General features: G+C 44.4%; 1 protein-coding gene across 6 annotated transcripts; it reads right to left on the reverse strand.

Moving 5' to 3' along the window:
• Positions 1 to 287: 287 nt before the first annotated feature.
• USP16 (ubiquitin specific peptidase 16) lies at positions 288 to 25600 on the reverse strand. 6 transcript variants are annotated; one of them, XM_036349546.1, is made up of 20 exons: positions 25453 to 25600; positions 24667 to 24871; positions 22499 to 22615; positions 22120 to 22221; positions 21375 to 21553; positions 17341 to 17444; positions 16374 to 16477; positions 14235 to 14419; positions 13676 to 13771; positions 13001 to 13131; positions 12607 to 12694; positions 11418 to 11496; positions 10036 to 10127; positions 9698 to 9754; positions 8654 to 8830; positions 5727 to 6390; positions 4169 to 4263; positions 3576 to 3662; positions 769 to 925; positions 288 to 666 (listed from the first exon to the last, which is right to left on the reverse strand). In XM_036349546.1, the coding sequence occupies exons 4-20, from the start codon at positions 22178 to 22180 to the stop codon at positions 542 to 544; spliced, it is 2481 nt and encodes an 826-aa protein (XP_036205439.1). In that variant the 5' UTR covers positions 22181 to 22221; positions 22499 to 22615; positions 24667 to 24871; positions 25453 to 25600; the 3' UTR covers positions 288 to 541. The 6 variants fall into 6 exon arrangements, with proteins under 6 accessions (XP_036205439.1, XP_036205442.1, XP_036205438.1 ...); XM_036349549.1 differs by lacking the exon at positions 22499 to 22615 and having other exon boundaries at positions 14235 to 14416; XM_036349545.1 differs by lacking the exon at positions 22499 to 22615.
• Between the last annotated feature and the right edge of the window lie 4 nt (positions 25601 to 25604).

Consider the following 25604-nt stretch of genomic DNA (forward strand, 5'->3'; position numbering starts at 1 on the left):
TGGTAAAGGGAATGGACTGGGCGGACAGTTTGCAGGCTCCCTCGACAAGCTGGCGTTGAAGGAAGCTGTGCCTGGTGCCTGGTGCCAGTTAATTGCAGTTAGTCTGCATGCAGCTGTGCCCACCGTAGCATCAGTGTTGAAGACATGCTTCTGCCTGTCCCCACTGCCAATACCAAATAACTATGTTCATAAAGTTAACACATGTAGTGAAGTTTCCTTAGCCAGTCACATGGTACTTGGTGGGGGTAATCAACACAACATCTTTCTTGTGAGTAATAAAACAAGTGTTGGGGTAAGTCAGTTTATTGATGTGCTGTAACCACCACAGACAGGTTAACCAGAGGACTTGATTCAGAATCCGTCCAGAACCTGGGAGCAGGCGGGAACACCATGACAACAGATGACAGGACAAAACTGTGGTCAATCTGCAGGTGTTTCCATCAATATTTCAGCACGTGATTTCTCCTGGTGATGTAATTTACTGTGAACATGATTTAGTTAGTCTTCACTTGTTTATTTTTATCACAGCTGTTATAAAAACTTAGAGTATTCTCTCATAAAACAGGAGGTATGCTTGTGAGTTCAGGACTTTTGCTGTAGGCACAGCTTGCACGTGGCTGTCGCTGATGTGAAACCACTGCCCTTTGGTTGATTCCATTTCAAAATCTGCCGAGGAGACGGAAAATTAAGTGTAAATGGAACGGTTCCCGTTCTTCACTTTTGGGTTTGCCACGTGTATGCCAAGTTACCAGAACTGAACGGGCTCACCTTGGGGGACCTCCCCGCGGAGGACAAGGTCAGACAGACGACTGTTTGCCATTCTTGCCTTGGCGTAGGCAGTGTAGTGCCCGGACCTCATGGTACCACTGTGCTCCACGACTCCGTACAGGGAGTACAGCACCCTGGTGCTTTCTTCAGCCACATTCTGTAGAACCGGACAGGACCCAAATGTTAGTTCTCGTCACATTTACACAGGAAATGTGGGCAAGACAGTTGTGCTCCAGAGGTCGCCCATGAGGTTGTATCTGACTTTCTCCGCCCACTGAGCCAAGCCCACGCTTCCTACAAAGAGGCCACCCCATGGCGTCGTTTTCTGCCCGAGTTCCTTCGGGAGAGCTGGGATCAAATCATCCCAAAGGCCTCAACCACTCGCCCTTGGTCCTGCTAAAAACCACCAGTCACATTTCAAAACATCCAACCCCCCGGGGACCCCTGGGTTCAGTGAGGGGCTGGGCCTCGGTCCCTGTCAGAGCGGAGGAGGCTCCGCAGACCCGCCCGTTACAGGCTGGATGGACGTGGACAGGCGTCTCCAGCTGGGGCCGCTGCCAACCAGCACCCGCCCTCCAGTGGTGCTGTGTACACCCCGCTTTCATTGGTACCCCTATTCACTGAGCTCAATGCTGCTTCACCCCAAATCCAGCCACCCTCCTCACGGACTGTCCATCAGGCCCTCAGCACTGTCCCTGCCGTTCTTGTTCAGCTTCATCGCTCGGAGCTGTCAGGATTCTGGCTGAAAGTCTAATCTGGTGCACAGCTCTGCCAGCCTCACTTCACCTGGACTCTGCAACCTAACAGGACCCTCCAGTCCCATTTCTTCCTGCCTCTTGGTCTCTTTCCCAAATAAAATCTGTATCTTCAAGTCTCACAGTGTAACAACAGCAGCACTGGGACCACCTGAGAGCTGAGAAATGCAGATGCTCAGACCCCGCGGGGCCTAGTGATTCCCTGGTGGTTCCAGTGCCCATTCGAGTTCGAGAACAGACCATGAGCATCACAACCTTCCACCCGCACCACACGGCCCCCACGCCCAGTTTATCACACACCCACCCACGTCGCTGCTGTTGCTGGGAAACCATTGTGCGTGTGGGTGGTACCTTCACGAATTCCTCCCTCCTCAGGTCCTCAGTGTGACTGCACAACCCTGTCACTTGTCCTTGGCTGTCCTTCACAGAAACTGGCCTCACCTCCCCCTGCAGGAAACTGAGGCACAGCCTCACCTACACTGCATAGGGCCTGTTCGCCCTGTAATGCCATGTCCTCATCCTCAGGGTCTTCCCTACATCAAGGACCGTTACCTTTTGTATCTTCAACTTCTAGGTTTTCCTCTTGACCTCCAAACTTACCAAGTCTCCCAGACTTAAAATGTTCAAGGATCTGCCGTTTTTCCTTTTCACAAAGCCTCTTAACGGATCTACCTGCTTAATCCCCAGTATCTCCTGCCGTGATCTCTCTACTGTTTAATCTGTGCTCCTTTCCAGTCTTGTTCTCTGAAACTCTGACGTCAAGGACACGTGGCCCTTCCCTTGAAGCCTGAACAAAGGGCACTGGCATTTTAGGCAAAAGCTGGATTCCTGATGCCCTGGATCCAAAGCTACCAGCAAAAGTGGCAGTGGCCTACGAACATACTAATTGCAATTCACTACCTGCCATCTCTGAAATCTGCTTCAAGGCAAAGTTTAGATTGGGAAGAGGAATTCCTATCATTCCAAGTCTCGTGGATAAAGTAAACCTTTGGATGTACTTAGACTGGCGTATTTAAACTGGACACAGACCTTCCACCTGGAGATCATTGACAGCCAGAGTTCTGCATTTACCTCCCAGCTTTAACCACCATCTAGCACTGATGGCCAAATCCTTGCCTCTGCCCTGGCCTCAAACAAGTTCATCCAAGTCCTTCCCAAAAACGTCTGAAACTCTCTGTGCCCTGAACAGAACCCTTTATCAACTTTCTCCACCCACCCTTTGTGGGTTTCCCACATCAATGTATGGCATTCCCTCTGCCCACACACCCAGTCATTCAGCCAGGCCCCGGAATCTACACTCAACCCCTCTTTCTGGGTCACCCTCAGCATTTATGGAAAGGACTCTGTCTTATATTGCAGGCCAACTGACCACAAGTCTGGTTAATTTTCCTCCTGCCCTAGTTTAAGCCCAGCACCCACAGATTGAACTCAACAGCCTCCCAGCTCGTTCCTCTGCCTCTAGTTGTTTCCTCCTCAAAGCCCAGCCTCCAGGCTTCAGCAAGAACCCATGTAATACACAGATCTTCAATGACCCCCTTCTGTGGCTCCACACTGCTCGCCTAATAAAGCCAGGTTCCTAGCTCAGCTCCCCACGCTCCCCAGACCTTGTCCTGTGAGCTCCAGAACTGCTAGCACCCTCCACGCCACCTCACATGGCCACTCCACTCGCCGCACCAGTCCTACTCTAGTGCTGGCTGAGACGCGTCCACTCAACAAAACCTCCCAGAAACCACCCTGCTCTGTGTGCACCAATCTTACCACTGAGCCTCATTAGACTGACTGCCTGTTAGTATGTCTGCTCACCTTTAGTTTTGTGCTCTCAGTTCCCCAGACAACGTCTGCCACAATAATGGGAGTTCAAAAAATGCTGAACTGAAATAACGCTAACGTTCAAAACCATTCATCACAGATCTTGAAAGTCTGAAGGCACAGAAGTCAAAGGTCCACTCCACTCAGAAATGCTCACCTTCACACTGGTGAGCTGCTGCTCTATTGGGGGAAGTAAGATGATTTCCCTTTGAAGGATTTTCCCAAGAAGAACACTTTACCTACCTTACATTTAGCAGTACAAAAAGGAGCCAAATCTAAGATCTCTGGAAATTTTATGTGTTTGTTAATTTTGCGTAGGTTAAAACCAGCCTGAAAAAGAGGAACAGATTTTAGGTTCTTGTCCCGCATAAGCTGTACATGGTAAGGAAACTGCAGCCCCCCTCCCCCCCCCGCCCCCCCCGCCCTACTTCAGTGTGTCTCACTGACTGAGCTGATCGGTGTGGCTACGTGCTCCTGTGAGGGAACTCAGCGTTTCTGCTTCGGCAATGAGGAAAGCCATGTTAGACCTGAGGTTCTGATGCTTAAAACTGAGCAGAATACTCTTCTGAGAAGCACTCAGCCTCCACTGGGGCCAGCTCTCAGTGGGGCATGTAACTGGTAAACTGGTCTTTTTTAACCTAAAACTAAGGTTAGAGCACAATGCTAACATTACTAAAAAGAGCAACGTGAATTCTAGTAAAACAGGAAGAATTGTGCCTAAATCCCTCCTCCTCCTCGACTTGCACCTTAATCAAAACTTTTGTCTTACAAACACATATTTACTTTCATATTTCTTTGACGTTAGAATTAGTAAGTTTCAGGTAACAAATGGGTACCTGCTGAAATCGCTTCAAATGAAGGGTGAGAACAGGAGGAGCGAGAGATATCAACATCTGCTTTTTGGCATTGGTGTAAACATGTTTCTTTTCACCTAAAAAAAGAGAAAAAAATATAGCAGTGTGAACATTTTAGAACTCGAAGGCATTCAGTCTGTGATGAAAAAGCCAGAATTGTACACTTTCTGGAAAGGACCAGGTAAATATTTTAGGCTTTATGGACTAAGGACCAATCAAGGATTTTGTAGGTATTTATACATCAGATTAAAAACTTCCACAAATTTTTACTGATGGAACTCAAAATGTAATAAAGTACGATCAAGTCTCCTGAAGAAAATAATGTAATTACTTTTGGAGAGAGAACATTTAATTAACTGGGGCTCAGAGTTAGTGTTTTCTACCATAAAATAAACTTTCAAATATTTATGTATGAAAAGCATTTCCCCAGAGACCATACAAAAACAGACGCAGGCCACACTGGACTAGTTTGTCAACATCTGCTCTAAACAGAATTGTGGCCCTAACCAGTTTGGCTCAGTGGATAGAGCGTCGGCCTCTGGACTGAAGGGTCCCAGGTTTGATTCCAGTCATGGGCATGTACCTGGGTTGCAGGCACATCCCCAGTAGGGGGTGTGAAGGAGGCAGTTGATCAATGTTTCTCATCGATCTTTCTAACTCTATCCCTCTCCCTTCCTCTGTAAAAAACCAATAAAATACATTTTTTAAAAATGTAAAAAAAATAAAACAATTGTGGAATCAACAGTTTATTCTGTGTTGACATCTAAATACATGGAAAACTAGACTTGAAAATTAGTTTCGACAATTCTATCTAGCAAGAGTCCTTAAACATCCCCCGTCCCTGTCCCACTCCCCCAAGCCCCTCCTCCTCCCTCTGAGGGCGGCTGAGAAAGCCTTGCTCCCAGGACCTTGTACTGGGCATGTCCCTTTAGTTAGTACCTGAGGAACTGAAGTGTGGCTTCCTTGTTTCCAACTCTCTATCCCTCTCCCTCTCTGAAAAAAATATCAATAAAATATATATTTTTTAAAAAGCCCTAACCCATTTGGCTCAGTGGATAGAGCGTCGGTCTGCGGACTTGAAGGGGCCCAGGTTCAATTCCGGCCAAGGGCATGTACCTTGGTTGTGGGCACATCCCCAGGAGGCAGCTGATCGATGTTTCTCTCTCATCGATGTTTCTAACTCTCTATCCCTCTCCCTCTCTGTAAAAAAATCAATAAAATGTATTTTAAAAAATTAAAAAAAAAATAAAGTGTGGCTTCCTGGGAGGAAGGAGGTGAGGGCCATCCCAATGCTGGTGGGAAACTGAGGAGCAAGGCAGCCGCCACTCCCCATCAGGGTCCCGCTGTGACCATGCCCGGGACCGGTTAACCCACAGGGGAGGAGTCCAGGACACACTGTTGGGAAGCCCCACAATCAAGGTCGGGTGATCCGACCTCCTAGTCGAATCTTTAGATGGAGAGAATTTCTGGTGCCATCCAAGTCCTGACACAATGAGCAGCACATGCCCCACACCAACTGCTTTCTGGGAGGGACCAGTACCTTTTAGGTTTGCCTTTGGTGCACCCCACTGTCTCCGGGTGCACACTTCACACAGCAGCTTGTTGGCATCTCGGAGCTTCTCGTTCTGGGTGAACTGGTATAAGCAGTGCTGGATGGAGCACTCGTCAGCACTGGACGCGTCCCTGTTCGCAAGGGTAGAGAAGGCAGTTTCTGGATCTTGGCCCACACACTCGTACAGCGTGGTCCCGGGAGCGGGGCTGCCATTCAGAATCTCCAGACAGATGTCGTCGGGGTGAAGAGCAGCATCCAAGTGCAGGTTCCGGAAACCCCTAGAAATGTCCACTTCCCCACCGCCCCCCGCATCCAGGCAGGCACCGTTCAAACTCCCGGGACAGTCAGTGGGAGAAGATGATAAAACCTCCAGGTCGTTATCTACACTGACACTTTTCACATCTACGTCCTCTGTGAATTTTTGATTGTCAGTTACATTTTCTATCACTTTCTCTTGGCCATTCAAGTCATTCTGATTAACACAATATTCTTTATTTATAACTTCCTCTTGTGAGATATGGTCGGATTTAATATCCACTTCTCCCTCAACTGACATTTCAGTCTCACACTCATTATCTTCAAGATGGTCCAAGGCACAGACATCATTTAAATGAAGAACTTTTCCTTGAATTTTTTGTTGCCTTCGCTGGTTCTGTGTAAAAAGCATAAAACATTTTTTTTTAAAATTGAGAGAGAGGAAGAGAAAGAGCATACATATACCACATCAGGTTCTCTTGCTTATTCATCAAAAATAAAGAAGTTGATAAGGAAGAATTTATTCCCAAAACTGATCCTAAGAGTTCCTTTACTATCAGGGATCAAATAAGTTTTGAAGAAAAGGTTTTTGACTGAAAGCAGGAATAAACTATCACCAATCAGCAAACCACCGTCACACTAGGGCAAATAAAAATGTGCAGGATGTTCTAAGAGGAGTGCTCTGGGCAGAGCAGTAGACTGTTATACCCTCTAGTGACTTTACACAAAGCATGTCAAACTCGCGGCCCACAACGAATATTTTTGCGGCCCAGCCAATATAACGATATGTAAGAAACGTTTTAATAAAAATTTTGTAACTTAATTTTTACAATATCCTGTTATACATAATTATTAATAACGAACTATAACGTGCGCTAATGACTAGTGATTATAATCATGTTGCATTCATTTCCCTTACACACTGTACGCGCAGGTGCACCATTTCCACTAATACCAGCAGCCAATATTTTAGCAGCCAGTGGCCACGTCATTCATCTTGGGTTGACTTGTTTGGTGTGTGCAACAGGAAATATTTTGCTTTCAGAGAAAAGAAAAATAGGTTTATTTGCGTTACGCTTATTAATTTGTGCAGTTATTCAGTTTCTGGTAGGTTAATGTTCAAGAAAAATATTTTTATTTAGGTGTTCTATTATTTTATGTTAACGATGACTCATTTATTTCAGCCCTTTGTATTCAGCATATCTCTATCGAACTAAAGCTACGTTCCTACAAAAACTGAAGCTTTTGTTATTTTGTGGCCACGTAAACTTAAATCTTACATGGCCCATGTGAGCCTTTGGGTTTGACAGGCTTGCTTTACACACACAACTCAGGCTGGTTTCCCTGAGGAGACAGGGCTGCTGTGGACAGAGAGACGGAGGGAAACATTCAGGAAACAAATGTTCCCAAGTCAGGGGAGAAGCAAGGAAGCCTGTGTACAGAGGACTGTCCATTTGCTGCCTATTTCCATGCGGAGGGACAAAGGCCTTTATTTCATCGAGAGTCCTGCCTGAAGACGGGTCACCATCTGGCGGTAACTAAGAGGACAGGCCTGGGAGGCTAATGTGAACAGAGGGGCAGAAGGGAGCACAGGACACAAACGGTCTCCCAGGTGATTCAGTAAGAACAGTCACACTGAAAGATGTGACACACATGAGGTATTGTAGAACTGTACCCTTTAGACCTATATAATTTCATTAACCAATGTCACCTCAATAAGTTCAATTAGAAAAAATAAAAATGGGGAAAGAACATAAATGAATACTTTAAATGAAACACAAATGACTCTTAAAACATAAAAATCTGCTGAACTTCACTTATATTAAAATAAGTGGAAAATAAGCTGTAGTAAGTTACTATATGTCGCCATCAGACGGGCAGAAATCTGGACGCCTGAGAGCACACTGTTGTTGAGGACAAGGAGAAAACGCAAGTCTCAGATGTTGCCGGTGGGAATATAAACTGGTACAACCTGCCTGGCTGGTGTGGCTCAGAGGCTGAGCTCGACCTGTGAACAAGGAGGTCAGCGTTTACTTCCCGGTCAGGGCACAGGCCCGGGTTGCGGGCTCGATCCCCAGTGTGGGACGTGCAGGAGGCAGCTGAGCAATAATACTCTCTCATCATTGATGTTTCTCTCTCTCCCACTCTCCCTTCCTCTTTCTTAAATCAATAAAAATATTTAAAAAACAAATGTTTGTGTCCTAAATGGAAAGACCAAGAATCTAATAAAGTAGAAACAAAGAAAAAACAAAGTCCAAAACCATGTGCATAATTTCTAAAAGGAGATAAAAGCATCCTTGTATTTGATCATATTTTCCAAAAGAAACTCCAGAGAACACATGAGCTTGTGAAGTGGTTATGAGTATCATAAAAGGAGGGGGGTCAAGAGGACCTGTACACATGAATGTATTTTTAAAGTTTGGATGTCAATGTTATTTGAATAAATAACTCAAAAACGTTAAAAATGAACAAAAACTTTTTTAAAGCTGTCCCTTTTCTTGGCATCTACTGGAAGAGATTTCCAGCGGAGAGCACGCAGGGACGACCCTGGGACCAAGTGAAAGTGCTGGCTGTAAACGAGGCCTGTCCACCACGTCCATCGACTCACACACAGTCGTTCAAATGGGAAACTAGAGGAGTGGCCTCCCCCCGTGACGCACCTTGGCTTGCTTTCTGGCTTGCTTCTTTGCTTTTTTCTGCAAGTGCTTGCTTATTCCTGACGGAGCATCATTTCTCTCTTTTATGTAAGTGTCGTTATCTTTTTCTTCCTCGCTGTCTTTATCTTCGTTCTCCATTGTCTTTTTCAGATTTTTATCATTTATACTTTTCTTACCACTCTTAAAATATGGGGAAAAATGGGCCAAAAATAAAATTTCACAACTACTATTTGGTGAAGAGACTTCATGTTACATAAATGTTTTTCTACTCCTATTTTACAGTAATTGCTTTCCCACAATGTTTGAAAATATACCCAGGACAAAATTTGTTCATCTCAAATACTAAACAGCACTCTTCGTACCCTGACAAAACAAGCAAACCCACAGTAAGAAAGGGAAGTCCACAGGGAAGGGCGACAGAAGGCACGCAGCCACTGCATTCGACACAGGCACAGCCCGATGGGGCCTGTCCACTTCCAAGTGCACTTTCTGTCCCCATCATCTCCACGTCCCAATATAGGTGTTTCTTTTTATTCATTTTTTTCTTTGTGTGGAAATGACAGTTTTGGGGAAAGAGAAAATAAATTTGTAAGACTTTAATCACTACATAACAGTGATTAAAAGGACCCGATTCATATTAAGTTGAATAATGATTTATCCAAAATTCATACCATGTTTTCTTTTTTCCTACTACTACTAGAAACCAAATTCATATGGCTTAAAACTGAGATAGTCTTTATTAACACCTATGAACTTAGGACTGTAAGGGATTTGTGGATAGTCTTAAATAATGAAAATAAATAACTTTTAGTATGAAGAAAATACATCTTTACATATAAACTAACCAATTTAACTATAAAGAATTCCAACCGCAGTCCCCTCTTTTTTTTGTAAATAGAAAGTATTTACCCCATTCTTCATTCAACTATTTAAGAAAAATTCTTCACGGGCTAGTGATGTACACACTTGGAAAAGGTGACAAGGCTCCCCCATAAAATCTAAACAGGAAAAAGATCTACTTAAATAAAATGAACTCAATAGTCTTACCTGATCATCTAAAACTGGTAGAGACAAGTCAAGGAAAGACTCATGAACCAAGGAGACCTTAACCAACCAAAAAAGAAAACGTAAAAGGAAGGAAAAGATTCACTGTAAACATCATAGAGTAAGATTGGGGGCGGGGGCCTAAGCTTTGAAAAATACAACACTGACAACTGTGGGTCAGGGAAGCAAAACACGTGACTAACTTCTTCTAACATCAAGAGGGCCCCGTGCCAGCAGCGAACGGCACCTGGTGGCGCCGAGGACGGCTGTGGCGCAGCCTCTGTTTGAAAGCACAGCTGGAGGCTGCTTGGCAGTGAGTCCCCAGCACGACTGCCACTCACCGTTCTGCACTCGTCACACATGATCGTGCTCGTGAGCTCCCCACCGAAGATGCGGTCCACAAAACTCGGCACTGATTTTTTCTTCTCATAATCTGTAAGGGGGAAATGTATCAATTACACTTACAAAATTAATGGAATACGCTACAACTTCTTAACCTCTCTAGCCCTAAAATTTTACTTCTTAATTTCCTATCTCAGACTTGTCTTTCTCTATTCATAAAATTACCATGATTTTGTTTTTATGCTATAATCAGCGGCATATACTGCACTTTTGAGCGCAACAAATTCCACGCTGTCACATCTCATGAGAAGAAAAAGTTCTCCTCCAAGACCTAGTCAGTGGAAAACAAACTGTGCAAGGCAGGGAGACGTTCTGTTTATCTGTCCAGAGAAGCGAGCAGACAGCGAGGCTGGACGACACTCGCTCTTCCAGACTCTGATCTCTCACACTCGGCAGCAAGCTGGGGCAACGATGCACGTCACCTGCTTTCTGGTGGCTAAGACTGAGCTCCACTTACAACCAGAGCAAAACAAACAAAGAAAAACCTTCAGGAAAATGTTTCAGACAAAATTCTTTTATTTTCCTATGTTCCAGAAATAATCTTGATAAATTTAATATAAGGGAACATAATCTTACTACCTGGTCACCCCTTTTTCTAAATAGATGGAATTTACATACTTTATTCAAATAGCAGATGTCAATTTATACAGGAACACATGTTGTGACAGATAGTGACAGCAGGAGAGTCCTTCTGTGACCAGCCAGGCCCTAAGGGGCACCACATAGGCAGAGAGTTGCTATCTGTTGATTCTAAATTGTGGTTTACGATACAGTAGCCACTGGTCTTGCAGGCATTTAAATTAAATTAAGTAAAATTAAGTAAAAATAAAGACGTAGCTCCTCAGTTGCACCAACCCCATTTCCGGGACTCAGCACCCAGCGGGGGCGACTGTGGCGACAGGAGGCAGAGAAGAGTCCCGACCTCACAGAGCCCCGAGACAGACCGGTGCCAGGTCGCTAACTGCCACACAAGTCAGAGCGACGCTGGCTCCATGATAATAAACCAGCTAATGCCAACTCACAACAAGCGTCCTTCACTGATTACTGCTGACTAGAAGTTTAAGCTTTTGAAAAATCAAATTGTGATGTCATCTTAGCTCTATCTTTGTAAATGTCACTATAACATTGCATAAAAAGAATACATCAGAAATTTAATTTCTGTAAAATATCCATCTTTGAAGTATTGAACAAGTTTTAAAGTCAATGGTGGTAAAGAGAAAGTATATGTTAATAACCGGATGCAAAGTACAGGTGCAGGCATCTGCACCTAAAGGCAGAGGAACTCAACGACAGTGGTTTAGTTCAAAAAGTCAAACATTACCTTTCACTTTATTTTTTAGTTCTTCATCCAATTTTTCAGTAGAATTACCAAATGCTTTAAGAATTCCTTTACTCACTCTCTAAAAGTAATAAAATGAATATATGCATACTATTAAATTTAAAATTTTATAATTATTTTCCTTAGAAAATATGTGATCAAGTCAAGAAAGTGATCAAGAATTAGCTCTCCAAACTTACTGAATAAAAATTAATATTTCTAAAATCACATTTTCAAAATTAATTCAAGGAGCTAAAAAGAATTATACTTATAAAACCACTAACCCATAGAAAAGGCACTGTCTTATAATTTCAAAATTTTAACCTACTCAAACCAAAGCTTTCAAAACAGGCCCGTCTCCTTTGCAGAGACCACTGAGCTGTGTCCTAGAGGCAGGACGGTTTGAGGAGCCACAGGGACAGACTCCAGCCAGACAGCCCGCCTATCACTAGGGGACTTGAGGCTTCCTAAAGCCTCGCTCCAGAATCTAGGAGCGAGGGGCCGGTAACTGCGTCTACCTTGCAGAATGGCTGTGAAGACTAAGCTATTCATATGAAATACTAAGCACAGAGCTTGACATAAAATAAGAGCAAAATAAATATTAGTTATCACTACATTATTACTATTATTAATTATATTCACATCCCCAAGTACATTACTTTCCATCCTGGCAAGTAACAAAAACTTTAAAATGCAACAAATGTCCCGACTCATACAAAGTGAGTTAATATATAGTGAATCTTCACATAACGTTGTCTAGATTCTGTGACTTTAAGCAAAACGACATATAACAAAACCAATGTTACCACCCGCTCATCGATATAAAGAAGAGTTAAGCCCTAAGGCTCATCAACGTGATAGCAACACAACACGGACAACACGTGAGTCATTACTCGAGGCCACTGTGCTCCCGACTCGAGAGGCTGTGCAGAGTCCCACCCAGAATCAGAGTGAGGCGCAGCGGTGGGAACGAGAGCTGGCGGTGCTGCCCGGACCACAGAGCACAGACCATCGCGAGGAGGAGCACCATCTCTAATGCTCATCATCACTGATGACTAAGCCAGACTGAAAAGGCCGGTGCAGGAAAAAAACCTTTCCGATCCAGTGGCCTCAGTAACTCCTTTCACTGCTTTAATGCCCCTTAAGATACCAAACGACAGCAGAGCTAGATGAGGTTATGAAACATGCTGACTTGGTGTTCTTCTGCTCTCATCCCGTCCAGTAGGTACCGGAGCAGCTCCTGGCTGTCTTGCTGCTGGTAGCCTTTGAAGCGCACTGCTCTACAGAAGAGAAAAGACAGAGAGAGAGGAAAGTGATGACGAGTCCACTAAAATGTGAAGCTCTTTTTACAAAAGTCTTAGGATCATATCCCAAATCTCGATGTGCTGTGGTTTCTCAAAATTTCTGTTTAGTCTAACAACACCCTTGGCAGATTTCACTGTCACATAAAGCACATGTTCTTTACTCCAAATGCAACAGACGGTGCTTTAATGGATGCACTGGGTTGGCCCTAGTGCTATGAATTTGCATAGAATTTCTCAGCATCTGACTTAGGCACTGAAGGCACACTCAACGCAGATACTCACTTCTTACAGACCTGGGAGAAGAGTTCCTTAGGTGTCACAATTCCCTTTGAGGTCTCTTGCATCTCACTGAGAAACTGGCTCATGGCCAAAGTAAGAGGGCCCGGAGGCTCAAGGTGAATTTCCAAGGGCTCCTGAAGACGGGAACAAAAAATACTCTCTTCATTCCAAACTAGGAAGCATTTATTTTAGTGAAATGTACCTGTTAACCTATAGTACCAATGTGCCTGATTGAGCTGTCTACTCAAAAGTTCAAAATACACATCAACAGATGTAGAAAGTTTCTGGTCACAGACTGTTTTATGAAGAATTCAGTTCTACTGGTTTAGTTTTAGATGATCAGGGACTTAGAATACTTAAGAAGCAAAAGACCTAATGCAAAAGGTGAAATTCATGCGGCTACACTTTTGTACACACAGGGCCACAAACATCCACAACATTCCCAAGAAGGAAGCCGCACACGAGAGCACAGCAGGACACAGCAAAGCAGCAGCAAGAAATGGGAAGGCTCCTTATACTTTCTGTTAGTGGGAAAGTTATTAACTTGGTAGCCTAAAACACAGCAAACAAAAATGATGAAAATGAGCACTAATGCTTTAAAATAACTTAAATATGGATATTTTATGGATATTCACAAAGGAAAATTCGTGATTATAAATAAAATTTTAAAGTACATACTGTTAGTGCCAAGTCAGGTGGTTCAATTTTTACAATGGTTCCAGACATTTTTACTTCTTTCAGTAGTTCTCTTAGCACTGGTGTTTGTGACAAATTCTAGAATGTAGGATGGAAAAGGAAAGTTATCTCAAGACAAATCAACCATTTGATCCAAACACAAAGTCACTCCCCACATTGCAGTCTCAACTCTCTATCCAGGAAACAAGCAGCGGATGCTCTTCTGCCCACTCTCCATGCTCATCGGCACTTCAATTCCCGGCACAAGCAGCTCCACCACCCACCTCCACCACGGTTCTTGCAGCCCATGCACCACCGCTCTGTCCTGGGTTAGCCCGTGCCCCACACCCCCGCACCAAGGGCAAGTCTGAGGGCAGGGGTCATGCTTGTTGTGAACCCGACTGTACCCTTCAGCAGTGTTTAACTGGCATGCAAAGTAAGCACTTCCTTGAGTTTTCTTTGAAAACATCGGAATAAATTACTTAGGGCGAAAAAGCTCAATACTGGAAGTAACAAATAGGGAGATACTTAATTTTCATAGGAGGAAAATTAACGCTGGCACCTGCATAACTGCATTGAAGAAACACGTGTTTCCCAAATTACTGAGTCCTTTCACAGTTATTTGAGAAGTATAATTCATGGAAGTTTCTTTAGCCATGTTTTCCTTTTTCTCTCTCTCTTGTTCATTTTTACTCTCCTTCTCTAATTTTTTATTTTCAAGTTCAATGCTACCATTATCTTTTGCTGCTTTAGAAAAAAAAAAAAAAGAAAGAAAAAATGATTTAGCAAAATGTGTAATATAGCCATATCGAATGCAAATTTACACTGAGGATGAAGTACTAGAGTTTGTGAATTTTACCAACTATCATTATTTACCACCTGCTTTTTAAATGTTTTCTAATAAATATAAGTAAACTACCATTGAGAAAAACCAATAAAGTAAAATATTCAAAACTGAGGTGAGCATTAGTCTGACAAATAAAACCAAACAGGATATGCTTTTGAGCAACAACCCCTTTGTTAATGCACAAAGTTTTCTTTGTTAATGCACAAATGAGCATATCTTACCTTGTGCAACTGGAATACAGAGCAATCAAGTAAAGAATGTAGACATGAAATAAAATTTGTAATGAATTAAAAAACGCACCCTGAAGTTAGGAACAAACAATTCTGGCTCTGCCAAAGATACTTCTGTGTTTGTAAAAACCTGCACAAACTTAAAGCTTAAGGATGCACAGCACCCAATTAATTTAAATATGTGTGAAAAATACCTGAAAAGTACCTGGCCTTTTGAAGAATTTACAAGTAGTTTACTTTTATATCATTCAAACAAGATTAAGTTCAGTCTAAAGCAGGTCGCCTTTGCCCTAGCTGGTTTGGCTCAGTGGAGCGCTGGCCTGTGGACTGAAGGGTCTCAGGTCCTATTCCAGTCAAGTGCCGGAGTCCAACCCCAGCAGGTCCAGGGGTCCCCAAAGGTGTGGACGGAGTCGGCAAAGAAGGAATGACATGGAGGCAATGTTCAGTTGATCAGCAGCCTAGCCAGGATCTCCAGCCAAGTTCTGGTCTGGATCTCCAGAGAGGTTCTGCTTCAGATCTCCAGCCAGGTTCTGTGTCCATGTTCTCTTGCTAGGTTCTCCAGCCAGGTTCAGTCCAGGTTCTCCAGCCAGGTTCAGTCACCAGGTTCTAGTCAGGTTCTCTTGCCCATTTCTGTAGTCAGGTTCAGTCCAGGATCTTTTACCATGTTCTCTCCAGCGAAGTTCTTCTGTCTCTAGTTCTGTGTTCTAAGTTCTGTCTGTCGCTGTCTTGTTACATCTGTATTTATACCAGTTGATTCAATCCTATCAATCTCTATTATAAAGGTTAGGGCGTTTCTTATCTCCATTCCAGGGAGTAAAGATTATGTAGTTTAAGCATGATTGTTTGTAGTGATTAACTACCCGCCTGGCACTTAGTTAAGGAGTTTCATCCCCTTCCTGACTTCAGGGAAAAATTCCTACCTGGGGAAACAACCTTTCTAGGAGAGGCATCCCCTCCCTGACTTCAGGGAAAAATTCGTACCTGGGGAAACAACCTTTCTCGGAGAGGTGACCTTGGTTAAAACACACAGCGCTAAGGGGAGCAAACATATTAAGAACAGTATGCTATATACGCCAGGTCCCTTGAAATATATGCTGTGCAGATGTTTCTTTCCTGCAGTGACTGTGTCAAGCAGCAAGGATGGACCGGCTTCCGGCAGTCAAGGGCAACAGACCTGGGTTGTGTGCTCAATCCCCAGAAGGGGGATCAATGATTCTCATCACTGATGTTTCTCTCTCTCTTTCCCTCTCCCTTCCTCTCTGAAATCAATAAAAATATATATTAAAAAAGTAATTAAGTCTTAAAATAAAATAAAGCAGGTCGACCTTAAGCCCCTGTGCCGGGAGGGCATGGGAACAGGGCGTGACTGCCCCTCAATGAGGCCAGACTCTTCATCACATGGGACGAGGTTACTTCTGATTCCCTTCTAACTCTAACACCTTAGAATTATCTATGTTTTCAGTTTTAGATCCTTAAACCAAAAATAGGTTCATAGTGTAAAGTCAACCATAATCAATATTACTCACCTATATGCAATACTGGGTAGTCCAGTAAATTAATCAAATATCAGCAGATATATAAGTCAACATTACCGTATCTATTAAGGAACCAATGATTTTTTTACCTGATTCTGGAGCTGTAAGACGGGCTTGTTTCCTAACATAATCAACCACCTGACCCAATCGGTTTGAACTGCAATACTGGACCTCATCATCACATAGGTAACACCTGCGTCCCAAAGACCACAAAGAAAAAAGTGACAAACTAACAACCAAAAGGGGCACAAATTATGATTCCTGGAATCCAAAGTGTATAGCCATCAAATTATTCTACTAATAAAATAAAAAAAATTAAAATAAAGCTTGTATGTTTTCTTACAGAAGACTGTCCATATTAAACTCTGGTTTACTATTAATAGCATTAGCCCAAATTATGGCTACATATAAATACTGTGAAAAATACCCCAAACAAACATAGTACTTGAAATGGCTACTTATAACATTAAAGTCACAAGTTTTCTCTACACGTATTTCAAAGTACAAACCTACATCATCAAAATTAACAAATTTTATAATCTATAATAATAGAAGCATCATATGCAAATCAACAGAACGACTGGAGAGCGGAATGACCATCCAGACGACCTTCCGGACGAAGCCGAAGCTGCGAAGGCCTACTCTTGCATGAATTGGTGCTTCGGGCCTCTAGCTGTCAGATAATGTTCCGTGAACGTTGCTGTGTAAGTGGCTTTTAAAGATGTGAAAATTATTGTCGTGTAAAATCACTGCCGAAGTTTTACTCTACCCTGTCGATCTGGAATTTGTTCTTGGTGTCCCAACTGTTAAACTGGAAACAACCTACCATACGCTCTACAGTATCACAAGCAAGAGAACAGGACGAGGGCTGAGTCTCCTGCACGCTACAAGTGCTGTGCTAGTGCAATACTAAGGAGAAGCTTCTCCTAACATCACAGTCTCCAGCCTTCTGTGAGTGGTGGCTTTAAACAAACAAAAATGTTAACTTTCTTGCTCCTTAAACATTTCAAATGCCTCCCTTCTCAAATAACGTCCAGCCAGGAAGCTGAAACTCACCAGACACTCCAGTTATCCAAACTGAGCACCAGACAGTGGGGCTCGGACCTCGGCGTCAGGTAGTGCTTCAGAGCGTGCTGCTCCTGTGAGTTCCTGCCGCAGCCCTAGGGAACCAGCATCGTCAGTCTCAAGGCCACAGAAACTCACCCAAAGAGGAGGGAATGCATACTGTGTAGTGAACAGGAAGTGGCTCGAGACATTCTGCCTTTCTCATCATTTTGAAAACACAACGTTAGACTCTAAAGAGAGTGGATATTGGGAAAACCTAGGCATGGAGAAAACCACGCAGTAAGAGTGCTCCCTCCCCGCAGCCTGCCCTCCGGTCCCCACCAAGCTGTGCCAATGCAGCCATTCACTGGGTCTGGTCTGGACTCCGTATCAGCTTCCTAAATAGTATTTTCCTAACTTCAACCTTTTTGTTCACATACGTATCTTTTCAGTTTCATGTTCATAGAACAAAGCTCTGTTCATATACTTAATTCAAAAATTATAAGTTGCTCTTAAACTCCTAGTCAGCAAAGCTGACACCCTCTGACCGAACCTAGCTCTCCAGGGTTAAGTCCATCCTCCTGTCCACGTACGTCTACCAGCTAACACACTCGGCACCTTCCCAACCAACAGCATCTTGTTCCCGTGACTCCCTTCGCGGAATCCTTTACCGCCACTGCCTCTGCTCAAATCCCACCCAGGCTTCAGGATCCCGCTCCGAGGCTGCCTCCCTCAGAAGAATTGTGCTTGTCCTCCCAGAGGAAAATATTACGATCTTCCAGTGAATACTCTCCTACCAAAGATGGTGTAAATCCTGGTGGCCTTCCTTACTTTCCACCTTATATTAAAGGTGCTAATGTTCATGTCCATCCTCCCCTGAACTGTAAATCTCGAAGGCACAAGAAATGAGTTAGTCTTTCTATTATCACAATTATCTAGAAAATGGAAAGAAAATGGCATTAATTGAACAAATGAGATTTTTTTATGGTTCCAAACTCAAACTTTTCTTTTTCTTCTTTACTGTTGAAAGTCCTACAGATGCCCCTGCTTCCTCTCACTGACCCCCTCTATCCCACACCCTCCAGGCCTACCACACTGTCCTCTATGTCCATGGGCTGTGCACATATGCAAGTAAATGAGAGATTTTTACCCACAAGACCTAAAGTCTTACTCGTAAAAGGACATGCGTTTCCTGCCTGCAGCTGGTTGAGTCACTGCTAAGAAATCCATGTGGACTGTGCACCTGCCTGCATCAGGCCAGCTCCCATGGACAGCACTGCAGCGATGGGTCCTGTTCCCAGTGCAGCTAAAAATATACTCTGGAGGGGAACTATCTGTCAGTGACTTCTAACCCTATAACTATGATATAAGACACTACTGATCTAGTTTATCCCACTCAACATTTAATTCTAAAATGAATTAAATCTCACATTAATTTTGTTAGTATCACCATCAGAAATCAACTGAAACACAAGAATGAAAGAGTTTAAAGAGTTTAAATTTAAAGTAGCATAATATATTCCTGCTCACCATATGTATTTAAGAGGTTCAATGAAAACCTTTCAAGTACAAATAAATGTGTTCTTTACTAACAATCTTTAGAAATTGTCTGACCATGATGGGGCCGCACCATTCACCGATCAGAAAGGCTAAGGAAGAAAACACTGCGACAACACTAAATACTGCCCCGACGCAGAGAGCGTGCACCCCTCGCGCAGGGGCGGGAACATGGAGGGGCACAGCTGTCCTGGGGGACAGTTAAGTACCACATGGCCCAGCCACTGGCTCCTGAGCACACTTCCCAGAGAAATGAATTCTTAAATCCACATAAATACTGGTGCACAGCGTTTATAGCAGTTTTACTCATAACTGCCAAAAATGGGACCAGCCCAGACAGCCTGCAAAAGGTGCGCAGTTAAGCAGCAGCGGTTAAACCACCCACCACTCAGCAGTGAGAACAGACTTACGATACACAACCTGGATGAATCTTTGGTGCTTATGTAAGAGAAAAACCAGTCCCAAAATGTTATATACTAGATGGTTTCGTTTATATAACATTTTTTATTTTTATTTTTTAATGTTTTTATTGATTTTTAGCGAGAGAGGAAGGGACGGCGAGAGATAGAAACATTGATGAGAAACATCATTGATCAGCTGCCTCCTGCATGCCCCCTACTGGGGATCGAGCCCACAACCTGGGCATGTGCCCGGATTTGGAATCAAACCAGTGAGCTCTTGGTTCATGGGTTGAAGCTCAACCACTAAGCCACACCAGCCAGGTTGTATAGCATTTTTTTTTTAAATGTTGACAACAGAGTAACTTTTATTTTATTTACTTATTATTTTGTTGTTGTTGTTAATCCTTACCCGGGGATATTTTTCCATTGGTTTTTGGGGAGAGTGGAAGAGACAGTGAAAGACAGAAACATCGATGTGAGAGAAACACATCATCAATTGGTTGCCTCCTGCATGAGCCCTGACCACTGTCTGGGCCAAGGAGGAGCCTACAACCAAAGTACATCACCTTGACCAGAATGGAACCCAGGATCCTTTGGTCCACAGGCTGACGCTCTATCCACTGAGCCAAACTGGCTAGGGCTCTACAGCATTTTTTAAATGATAAAATTTTAGAAATGGAGAACAGACTAGTAATTGCTTGGGGTTGAGGGGAGGGACAGCAGGAGGGAAGAGTGTGGTTATAAAAGAGCAAAGAAGAGAAGATCCAGGTGATATTGGAATCATTCAGTGTTGTCTTTTTTTTTTAAACTTTTAAATATACATATATTTCTATTGATTTCAGAGTAGAAGGGAGAGGGAGAGATAGAAATATCAATGATGAGAGCGAATCATTGATCGGCCACCTCCTGCACGCCCCCTACTTGGGATCAAACCCAAAACCTGGGCATGTGCCCTGTGACCTCCTGGTTCATAGGTTATCACTCAACCACTGAGGAACACTGGCCAGGTCCATTCAGCATCTTTTTTTTTTTTTTTTAATATTTTATTGATTTTTACAGAGAAGAAAGGAGAGGGATAGAGAGTTAGAAACATCGATGAGAGAGAAACATCGATCAGCTGCCTCCTGCACACTCCCCACTGGGTATGTGCCCGCAACCAAGGTACATGCCCTTGACCGGAATCGAACCTGGGACCCTTGAGTCCGCAGGCTGACGCTCTATCCACTGAGCCAAACCGGCCAGGCCCCATTCAGCATCTTAACTGTTGTGGTGGATACAGAGGTCTCTCTCTCCAAAACAAAGAACTCAGGAGATCTGATTAAGATTGATGGATCATATCAACATTAATATACTGGTTATAATACTGTATTAGTTTTGTTAAAATGTTACCACTGGGAGAAACTGGGCAAAGTGTACAGAGGTATCTCTGTATTATCTCTCATACTGCATTTGAGTTTATAATTACCTCAGTAAAATTTCAGTTGAAAAGAAATTGAAAAACAAAGGTCTCTGCTCATCTTCAAGCTTCATGGCAGGCCTGGCTCGCAGCCCCGTTCCTAACCGACACAGGTGACTATGAGACACTGACCTCTAGTGCGTGCATACCTGGGAGCTGTTCGGCCACCCAGATACCCCCACCCACAAGACCAAGGTACTCCCTTCTCCCAGCTGCCAGGAATGTAGCCTGCTGACAGCTCACAGCTCGGTCTGTCCATCCTCGGGAATTATCCCGAGAAAGGCAGCTGGCTTGGCTAAGGGTGGCCCCCACCCGACCTGTCCCACATCCAAGGACTGGTCTATGCACAGGTACCAAGACCACGGCTCATCCTGAGGCTAGCTGAGGCCCTGCAGGTCTGCCTCTTTGCTCTCCCTCAGCCTAATCCTGCCCCCCTCAGTTTTCCTGGTGAAGACACAGTGCAAACACACCCCAGGAAACCACCTAAATCTCACAAACCTCAGTCCAGGCCCCTTCTCCCTAGGGCACATGGCCTATGCGAGCTGGCATCCTGCTCACCATCCTGTACTAAGTTAACACCTTCTAAAACAAGGTCAGTTTGTGCGATCCCACACTGATCACACCAAGCATACCTGATGGCCACATTTAAGACACAGCCAAACGGGAGGGGTTTCTCCTGTTTCTTCTTCAGGTTTGTCTTTCACTTTATTGTCTGTCTTACAGTCTTGGCAAACATTCCATTCCACATTCACTAACGCCTTTTTCAGAATACTTTGTTCCAGTCCTTTTCTAATGTGCCTGCACACAGGTTCTATGAAAACAAGTAACACACGAGTGATGAGGTAAATACAACTTTCTCAGAGAATCACAAAGTTTACCTTTCATTTGAACTTCAAATATGAACTTACTAGGTACAAACTGTTAGATAATCTGAGTATTAGTTGATTACGTGAGAAATCTGGAATTTTGCTATTTTTGTAGTCCTAAATACATTCACTCTCTCTCCCCCTCTCCCTTCCTCTCTGAAATCAATAAAATATATTTTAAAAATAATTTTTAACGGATCAAAGTGTACATTATTGTTCTGTAATTTGCATCTCTTTTTTTAAAATTGATTTCAGAGAGAAAGGGAGAGAGAGAAACATCAATGATGAGAGAGAATCATTGATTGGCTGCCTCCTGCAAGCCCCCTAGTGGCGATCAGCACACAACTGGGGCCTGTGCCCTTGACCTGAATTGAACCTAGGATCCTTCAGTCTTCAGGCCGACGCTCTATCCAATGAGCCAAACTAGTTAGGGCAATCCCATTTTTACACATTAAAAAATGTCCATTTACAGACATAAAATCACTTTAAAGGTTCAATTGGGGAAATATACCTAAAGATTCAGAAGAATCATCAACTGGAACAATTTTTCCCTTTATCCGTTTCTTTCCCATGTTGGCACTTCATGGATTACTTCCTGACACAAAATAATAATCTAGGAAACAAGATAAAATTAGCTTGATAAAAAAAAGTTCATTTATGCTTTTCTGAGACAGTAAGAGAACTCAGCCACAGGTAACACTTTACATGTTTATCACACACTATAATTTATAAAGACCATTCACATATATCATGTAGTTCTCAATAAAAACTGTGAAGTAGAGAGAATAAATAGTACTACACCAGTTTCTTAGCTTAGGAAACAGATTCTTAGTCAGGTTAAGAGGTTTCCAATAAATGTGAAGGTCAGGAGAGAACCCAGGTCTTCTTACCAAGACCTGAAGTCTCAGCACGTGACACCATTTGGATTCACCGTCTCACTAAGCACGTGTGGAATGCTGCTGGCACCCAGACGATGTCCTTCCCTTCTAGGCTGCCTTCCTTCCTTTCTTTAAAATATATTTGTATTGATTTCAGAGACGAAGGGAGAGGGGGAGAAAGAGATAGACACATCAATGATGAGAGCGAATCATTGACTGGCTGCCTCCTGCACGCCCCACACTGGGAATGGAGCCCGTAACCCAGACATGTACCCTGACAGGGATTTGAACTGTGACCTCCTGGTTCATAGCTTGACGCTCAACCACCGAGCCACGCTGGCCAGGCTAAGCTTCCTTTCTTAGCTCTGAGGTCTATGCAAATTAAATCGATACTTTCTCTAAGAAAAATTACAAATAATTCTGAAAACAAACTATTAAAGGGAGTTAGAAAATTTGCAAAATAATTACCAGGCCAAGTACAAAGCAATGATACATTGTTCAGCATTTTCCACACCAGGATTTCCTATATGAATACTACCCTATATGGATATTATATGATAATGTATTATAATTGCATTGTCAAATATTTATACACTAGTGGCCCGGTACATGAAATTCGTGCACATTAAAGGGAATGAATTGGAGGGAATATTTTCGTATCGCTATTTGCCCTCTCTCTGTAATAGAAGTGTCAGAGATGAAAGAAAATTAGTAAAATATGTAAGACAATCTCCCTCCTGTCAGAGTCTGGGGCACGCCATGGGACCCAGAGTCAAGTTCCCATCCCCCATGTGCACCTCGAAATCGTGGGAGACCCAGACCCGGCTGGCCTCACCCCTGTCAAGCCCCGCAGGGCGGGGGGCGCAGCCTCAGGTCCCCCCTCAAGCCCGGCTGGGAGGGGGCCCGGCCTCAGGTCCCCCGGCCCCAGCGAGAGGACCATTTGCATATTAGCTCTTTATTATATAGGATTATATAGGATTCATATTATAAAGTCAGTTTGGAATACTAGGACAAATCTAGCTGCACATCAGGTCTGCACCTCCTTAGGCAACAATGCAAACTTAGTAAATATGAAAAGTGCTGAAAGTACATACAGGTCTATATAATTTTAAATAATAGTAATGATTTTGAAAAGTTGCATTTAACATACATTACAATAGCTTAGTGTCAAAATCACTGACTATCTGACCTGGCATGCTTACTAGAATTCTGATTACATTAGTGGAGAGTAAGACTTGGATCATATGTTTTGAAAACACTTCCCAATTAATTCTGCTACTTAGCTGTCACCATGTCTTGTCTTAGAATCTTACAAGTATTCCTCTTTTAGCTCTTAATGGGTTAGTGTAATTAAAGGTAATTCAAAAGGCCTGTACGAAAAATTAGTACATCAAGTAATTGTTAACTTTTACAAAGATAATCTAAAATGTAACAAGTTTACAAAGCAAATAAACTAACAAAAGAATACAAAGTATATAGGTATATATAATACAAGGTATATTTTATGTATGCTTTCTTGACCTAAAGATAACATTTAACATAACTTATCTAGAATTGTAGATGCTAGGGGAAAAAATAGCACTGAAGTTCTTGCCTCCAGTCACACTCCCTCTAACCCGCTGCATTCTGCACCAGAAACATCTTCCCATGACGCCATTTCCATCACATCCCCCTCCTGACTGGCAGCATTCACCAGGCCCCAGTCCGCACTCCCGGGCCTGCACCCAGGTCCTGCACAAGCTGTCCCCGATGCGCTGCAATCCTGACCCTCATGGCTTCTCAAGCTTAACACATGGCGCTTTGCTCTCAAAGCCCTTTCAGGACCACCATCTCATTGGCGTTCACAACTCCGCACACGGAGCATTTCACTAAAGGAGGAAACTCAAAAACAAGATGACGAAGGACCACAGGGCGTCAGAGATGGAACCCAGGGCGACCCTTCTCCCCCCGTCAGTCCCTGGTGCCCGCCGCTCCAAACACCTCCCTCTGACCGCGAGCTGGGGCATCCTCCACCGGGACATGTGCAATTTCTCCGCCGGGGACCTAAAGCTCTGGGAAAGGAGCGGGTTTCGGCATCGCCTCCGAATTACCCAAACAGTGTTAGCAGGTCCTCAAGAAACACTCCGCGCATGGAAATACCTGACGCACTAGGGCTGATGACAAGGTGCAGAGGTACGTACAAGAGAAGGAAGCAACCAGTGGAGGAGGTGGCGTCCGCCGCGACGGCCGCGCCTAGGAACTGCCTGGAGGGAAACCCGAGGAGGAGCTGCGCCTGGACCGTGCGGGTCCCGCCTTCAATGCAGCGGAAACAGCCCCAGTGACATTCTGACATCTGTGCGGGGCCTCTAATGAGTCAGGAGGAGGCGGCACCGTGGGCACCGCCAGCTGTAAAACATCCAGAAACCTCAGTAAGCGCGGCCGGCGTGGCTCAGGAGTTGAGCGCCGACCTAGGAACCGCGAGGTCAGGGTTCAATTCCCCGTCAGGGCACAGGCCCGGGTGCAGGGCGTGCCGGAGGCAGCCGGTCCGTGATTCCCTCCCGTCATGGATGCTTCTCTCTCTCCCCCTTCCTTCTTCTCTGAAATCAATAAGTTCAATAAAAACACATTTCTCTAAAAAGCATGGAAGCGTCTGGACTGCTGTCAGCAGGTCTGGACCGTGGCGCCGAGTTTGGGGTCCGACCCTGGAGCACAGGGTCTCCGAGGCGACGGCCCGCTTCCCCAGCGCCCCAGCCCTCTCCCCGCAACGGCCGCCATCCCCGGGAACCGCGGGCCCCTGGAGCGAGGGGGCCGCCAGCACCCACAACTCATGGGGCAACTCCTGGAAGTGACAGGACGAGGACGGCGAGGCCGCGGCGCCAGGCGAGGCGGGGACCCGCGCTCCGAGCGAGGTCGCGGCGCAGAGAGCGAGGCCGGCAGGAGACTCGCGCCCAGGGCGCAGGAGGCCGCGCGGCCAGGCCACGACTCACCCGCGGCGACGGCACCCATCCCAGCGCTCCTCGCGGGCCCCGCGCGGCCGGCTCCGTCCTCCTTCCCTTGGCGAGTAAGAAGCGACGGAGCGGAAGCCGGAGCGGTCGGACAGCAGCCGCTTCCGGTGCGCGGCCCTGCGGTGCGCATGCGC

The sequence above is a fragment of the Myotis myotis genome, unplaced genomic scaffold, assembly GCF_014108235.1.
Source record: "Myotis myotis isolate mMyoMyo1 unplaced genomic scaffold, mMyoMyo1.p scaffold_m19_p_2, whole genome shotgun sequence".
Lineage (NCBI taxonomy): Eukaryota > Metazoa > Chordata > Mammalia > Chiroptera > Vespertilionidae > Myotis > Myotis myotis.

Coding starts and splice junctions, on each gene's coding strand:
- USP16 (XM_036349545.1), bottom strand. CDS start 22,180: ATGGGAAAGAAACGGATAAAGGGAAAAATTGTTCCAGTTGATGATTCT. Junction 16,478..17,340: donor TTGGATAACTGGAGTGTCTG/GTGAGTTTCAGC, acceptor TTTGGGACGCAG/GTGTTACCTATGTGATGATG. Junction 4,264..5,726: donor ACCAAAGGCAAACCTAAAAG/GTACTGGTCCCT, acceptor CTCTTTTTTTAG/GTGAAAAGAAACATGTTTAC.